The sequence below is a fragment of the Natrix helvetica genome, assembly GCF_964273705.1.
Source record: "Natrix helvetica genome assembly, chromosome: 3".
Lineage (NCBI taxonomy): Eukaryota > Metazoa > Chordata > Lepidosauria > Squamata > Natricidae > Natrix > Natrix helvetica.
In genome coordinates this window covers 1,305,461-1,311,761 of record NC_138549.1, presented here as the reverse complement: position 1 = coordinate 1,311,761, position 6,301 = coordinate 1,305,461, and the positions used below count along the sequence as shown (strand labels likewise).

The 6,301-nt window shown below is 44.3% G+C and overlaps 1 protein-coding gene across 1 annotated transcript in view; it reads left to right on the top strand.

The window, feature by feature from the left end:
* The first annotated feature begins 2,547 nt into the window (after positions 1-2,547).
* UVSSA (UV stimulated scaffold protein A) overlaps positions 2,548-6,301 on the top strand; it is a 44,348-nt gene continuing 40,594 nt past the window's right edge. Inside the window, exons 1-3 of the mRNA XM_081946756.1 lie at positions 2,548-2,660; positions 3,185-3,284; positions 5,028-5,358. Coding sequence (XP_081802882.1) covers positions 2,642-2,660; positions 3,185-3,284; positions 5,028-5,358 — 450 coding nt within the window. The 5' untranslated portion in view covers positions 2,548-2,641. The remainder of the gene's footprint in view (positions 2,661-3,184; positions 3,285-5,027; positions 5,359-6,301) is intronic.

The window sequence follows — 6,301 nt, the reverse complement described above, 5'->3', positions numbered from 1 at the left end:
GGTAACCTTAAGTGTTGGGGAAGTTTTGAAGAAGATGCCTTGCAGGAGAATTATGTAATTTTAGGGTATTGGCGGCCGAAGAGAGGAGGTAGTTCAATTTTTAACCGCTACAAATCACATCCTTCTCATCCTCCAGACACCCCCCCATTGTAGTAGAGACAAAAACCATACCATAAACTTTGTATTTATCCTTTATTTTTGCATGTTGATGTTGATTAGCTAATAAAGACATTGCTCATAACCTTTGTTTCTCTTCATTAACAGGAGAGTGTTAAGGTGCTTTAAAAAACAAACGGTTAATATATATGTGTATATATATATATATATATATAAAGGTGGATTACTGGGGTTCAATCAAAAACTGGTTTTGACAAATAGCGGTCCCTTTTAATTTTTCCTTTAATCGTTTTCTGAAAGAAAATACTATATTATGAAGATTTTTGTGATTGCATAAGTAGAGAAATAGCAGACATTTAATATTTAAAATACTTTTACTTAGCGATGAACAACTCTGCGGGATGCAAGGCCTTGCAATAATTTAATATAAAGTGGACTAATAAAAGGCTGGGTTATTCCCAGACTTAATTATATTTAAGCCTCAATGGGACTTTAGACAGGATACTTTTCAAATTACATTTTCCTGAGTTCAGTGTACTAATAATCCTCAGACCAACTCTTCAATCTCCAAATTTTATTCAGGGGTTTGATTTAATGTTCCCATTTATCGTAGATGAGTGGTGCTTGAAAAATAGAGCGTATGTGATGAAGAATAAATATTTTCGAAACTGTCTCCTATGAGACCATGCCCAATTTCACTTATTTAAAAGTATAATAGATTCAGAAGCAGAAAAACCATGTTTTAACAAAGCCAATGCACCTTGGGCCTTCCAAATAAATTCCTCTCCTTTTCCAGGGCTTAAGGCATGTTCCTGCCCTCCTTGTTCCCATAACTACTCCTGAAGGCCCTCTCCATGGTTGCCCCCACCGTTGTGGAGCTGGGAAAGAGACCAGACGCAGCAGCACATATTGCAGAGAGAATTAAATTCAGATCCCCACCCCAATTGCTAACCTTCAGAGGTTTCCGTATTTCCCTCTCCAGCAGTTAAAAGCACCTATTTTCCAAAGCTACTTATTCTTGGCTCAGAGAATTGGGAGAAAATGCAGGTTCGGCAAAGGGTCTAATTTTTCTAGCAAGTCTTCAAGCTGAACGGGGTTCCCCCCTTCTGGCGCCTTTTGTCCCTTTGTGTCTGATTTCCAGCCGGGCTCCCTGTGACTTTACGGCCCTCTGGGCTCAACCATCTTTCGGATGGGGTTCTGCCTTCCACTGATGCTGCCTCTCGTGCAGCTAAAAGCGAAGCAGCACCGTTACTTTTCGGCTGCCCAGCGAAAGGGAAGAGGCTGTGCAATCTGCCCCTGTGCTTGCCTGCTCAAGAACAGGCTCACCGGGCTGGAAGGGACCTCAGAGGTCTTCTAGTCCAACCCCCTGCTCAAGGCAGGAGCCTTAAACTATCCCGTTTCAAATAACATTGAGACTGTCCAGTCCATTTTTTTTAATAACCCTCCAGTGACGGAGCACCCACAACTTCTGGTGGCAAATTGTTCTGCTGGTTAATTGTTTTCCCTGTCAGGAAATTTCTCCTTAGTTTTAGATTGTTTCTCTCCTTGACTAGTTTCCACCCATTGCTTCTCCTCCTGCCTTCTGCTGCTTTGGGTAACCAGATTGTTGGGTCTTTTCCCTGCATCTATGGAGATTCTCCGTCCTCCAGGTCATGGTGGTCCTAAAGGTGTTTTTTTTTTCAAGGGGCAACTGGACTTTCTGGTTTTTTCTTTGAAGACGTTTCACTCCTCATCCAAGAAGCTTCTTCGGCTCTTAACGGATGGTGAGGAATGGATGGAGTCAGAGCTGAAGAAGCTCCTTGGATGAGGAGTGAAACGTCTTCAAAGAAAAAGAAAGTCCAGTTGCCTCTTGAAAAAAAACACCTTTGGGTCTCTCTCCCCCACCCCACCTCGTTTGATCTTGGGGGAGGAGCTTCAACCTATTTTGAGAGATTGAAGGCACCTCTGGATGGGGTGAAAGCAGGAAGGGAGGGAAGGAAGGGAACCCTTCACCTGATCTGCCCCTGGGCTATATTGCAGTGTATTATCTTTCTTTTATTTCATTCTTATTTTCATAGGATGCTTTTGTGTAAGCCGCCTTGAGTCGCCACGGGTGAGTAGGCGACAATTTAAATTTCCTAAAATAAAATGAAAAATAAATAAAATAAAAATAAATAAAAAAATAAAATAAGATAATAAATAAAATAAATAAATAAGATAAGATAAAAAATAAAAAAATAAAAAAATAAAATAAATAAATAAATAAATAAATAAATAAATAAAATAAAACCGGAGCCCGGAGAAGCTGCTTTCTGACAAGCCCGGGCAGAAACCCGGGAATGACGTCACTGCAACCCCCTCGTAGGCCCGCCCTTCTTCCCAGCCCTCCCATTGGTCAGGACTCCGTGACGCCAGCGAGGCTCGGCTCCTCCTCTCGGCCCAGCAAGTGCGCCTGCGCAGAAGGCAGGCAGCGTCTCCGCGGAAGCGCCTCGCTCGTCCTCTCCGACTGTGGGCGAGCAGCCCGGCGGGGCGTCTCGGCGGCGCCATGCAGAGCTCGGGCGCAGGTGCGAGGCGGGGAGGGGGCCGGGGAGGGGTTGAAACAAAAAGCCTGGATAGGCATTAGTCCGGGCAGGGGGTTGGGCTAGATGACCTCCAAGGTCCCTTTCCGAACTCTGTTCCTCTATTGTTCGGCTGGTTCTCCTGGGATTGTCTTCTCCTGTTCGCTTGTTATCTGTTCGTTACTCTATTTCTCCCCTCTTCTCTCGTCGTTACTCTGTTATTCCGTTTTTCCGGTTCTTCTGTTACTCCGTTACCGTGTCATCTTGCTTGTTTTCTCTCCTGGCCTTCCGCTCTTGGTTACTCTGCGTTCTCTTCTCCTGCCTGACAGGGCAGGCCCCCCTCTCTACCGGGAGCCTGCCCCAACTGGGCCTCTGTCGCCTGGAGCTTCTGCCCTCTGGAGCCCCCAGCTGCTTCAAGCCTGCTCAGTCCCGGAAGCTGTTCTTGAGAGGGTGGGCATGGAGAGAAAGTACCCTCCGGATTTTATTGGTCACCTTATAAGTCATGGTGGTTTCCCCCCCCCCCCTCCCAGGGATGGACCAGCAGCTGGCTCAGCTTGTGGAAGACTTGACCACCTCTGGAGAACCACAGCTGGATCCAAAGAAGATGAAAGCACTGAAGAACATCTGCAGGTAGCCACGGAAGAGGATATTTGTAGCTCAGGGTTCAGTTGTGTGCTCCTTGTCACTCTCTGAGCTGGGCAGTTTTCTTGCAGACCTTTCATGACCCAACTAGGCAACATCATCAGTGCTAGGAGGAAGGGGGTTTGCAGAGAGGAGGAGGAAAAGGAGGAAGACTGTGGATCCTTGTCACTCTCTGAGCTGGGCAGTTTTCTTGCAGACCTTTCATGACCCAACTAGGCAACATCATCAGTGCTAGGAGGAAGGGGGTTTGCAGAGAGGAGGAGGAAAAGGAGGAAGACTGTGGATCCTTGTCACTCTCTGAGCTGGGCAGTTTTCTTGCAGACCTTTCATGACCCAACTAGGCAATATCATCAGTGCTAAGAAGGAGCCCCCTGCATGTAGTCCCTTCACTAAAATATTGAGTTATTGAAAATATGAAAAGATTTTGAAAAATTTCTTTTTTCTTGCGAAAAGAGCCCAAGAAAGCATCTTTTATGGTGAGCTTTTTCCCCACGAGGTTTGCAAATAGAGCTGCATAATTTGTAGGTGTTGGGTCAAGCATAATCCTAGATGTGTTGACTCGGGAGAAATCTTCATTGTTTTAAGTAGTTGTTTTGAGTTCACATGTGCAAAGCTCAGTTGGGTGGACTAATCTACTTTGATCTAAAATAATGAACCACAGTCAGGCTGGCAGACTATCAGAAAAGGTGGCAGATGGGCACCAAAACAATCCCCGAAGAAGAATCTGTGTGGACTTCAGGTCCCAGAATTCCCTGTGCTGGCTGATGAATTCTGGGACTTGAACTCCACATAGCTTTAAGTTGTTGAAGTTGAGAAGCATTCCTGTAGAGCGCATGCATTGAATTGCTGGCTCAGTTGGAAGTTTGCACTGTATTATATAAGGACCAGGGGAGACATGATAGCAGTCTTCCAATATCTCAGGGGTTGCCACAAAGAAGAGGGAGTCAAGCTATTCTCCAAGGCACCTGAGGGTAGAACAAGAAGCAATGGGTGGAAACTAATCAAGGAGAGAAGCAACTTAGAACTGAGGAGAAATTTCCTGACAGTTAGAACAATTAATCAATAGAAAAACTTTCCTCCAGAAGTTGTGAATGCCCCAACACTGGAAGTCTTTAAGAAGATGTTGGATAGCCATTTGTCTGAAATGGTGTAAGGTTTCCTGGCTAGGCGGGGGGTTGGACTAGAAGACCTCCAAGGTCCCTTCCAACTCTGCTATTGTATTATAGGTGCCAAAGATGGCACTTGTTTTTGCTACGCCTTGTGGGACAGTCCTGTTGCCACACAATGCAGGCAGTCCTCGTTTAATGACCATTTGAAGTTGCAACAGCACTTAAAGAAAGTGACTTATGACCATTTTTCACAGTTGCGACCGTTGCAGAATGGCCATGTTCACGTGATCAAAATTCAGACGCTTGACAACTGACTCATATTTACAACCGTTGCAGTGTCTCGAAGTCACCTGATCCCCATTTGCGACCTTCTCACCAGCAAAGTCAATGCAAAAGCACCGATTCACTTAACAACCATGTTACTGATTTAACGATGGCAGTGATTCCCTTAACAAACATGGCAAGGAAAGCCGTAAAATGGGGCAAAGCCCACTTCACCAATGTCTCGCTTAGCAACATAAATTTTGAGCTCATCGTATGTCGAGGCCTGCCTGTGCTGTGTTTCTCCAGCGAGTCCTTATCATTTGCTATCATGCTTACCCCGCCATTGGTATTCCTACAGGTGTTCTGAGGAGCACATCAACCATATTTACCACCTGCTGATGTCCCAGTTAAGCCAGGATCACGCTGAGATCCGCCTGTCAGCCTTTCAGATCGTGGATCAGCTCTTCGCTCGCTCGCACCTCTTCCGAACGCTGCTTATTTCCAACTTCCAAGAATTCTTGGAGCTGACGGTGGAAACAGACTACGATCAGCCTCTTCCTCCACCCACTGACGTAGCCCAAAAGCTTAAAAAAGCCGCCATTAAGTCTGTACAAGAATGGCATGAAAAGTACGGCCAAGCCTACAAGAAACTCTCCTTGGGGTATTTCTTCTTAAAACAGAACAAGAAGGTACTTGAATGCGTGCAGTTAATGGTTTGAGGCTTGGAGCAGTGATTTCCAACCAGAGCCTCTTTTAAAATGTGGGGACTTCAATTCCCAGAATTTCCCAGCCAGCAAAGCAAAGCAAAGCTAGCAGAGGAATTCTGGGAATTGAAGTCCCCGCATCTTAATGTGGCCTAGGTTGAAAAACACTGCTCTAAGATGTTAGAGAACTAATGATGATGACTTTTTAAAAAAATGACACTGACTTTGCCTGCAAGGAAATAAGACTTTGGTTTTGAATAAAAAGCTAGCCTTAGAATTTGTTATCCCCTTTCTGCAAGCTGACAAGTCTTAGTAAATGCTTAAATTTAGTTAAGAGTATGTGCGTTGAGAAATTAACTCTTTAAGCTGCATTGAATTTATCCTATATTCTGCCTCCCTCTACTTTTTCTCTTATGTTGAAATAGAAAAGGCGGTCATTTTTAAACAGGATAATAATGAAGGAAAGGCATGTCCCCCAATCCTGCACAGACTTTTCTGCTATATAAAGACTGATATACTGTATATACATACATACATACATACATACATACATACATACATACATACATACATGTTCAGACTCGATTTGGCATTTTGGTCTACCTATTAAATCCCTGCCAAGAACCTGAGGTAGCCAGATGTCATGTTTTGATAGTGTTAAAGGGATCGTGGCAGGATGTAAGCTGTTCTGAATAAAGCTGCCTTTTGCAATTGACTGATGGTGATTTTGTCAATGCCAACGGTGTTCAAGTGGTAATTCCAGATGTTTTGGGATTGCATCTGAGGTGCTTATTACCACCAGTACTATCTTTGCTTTCTTTTGCCTTAATATTTTAGTTCTGTGCACCACCCAGAGTCCTCTGGAGTTGGCAGCCAATAAGTTTAAATAAATAAAATATTTGGATGAATTCATCCCTTTTTGTACAAC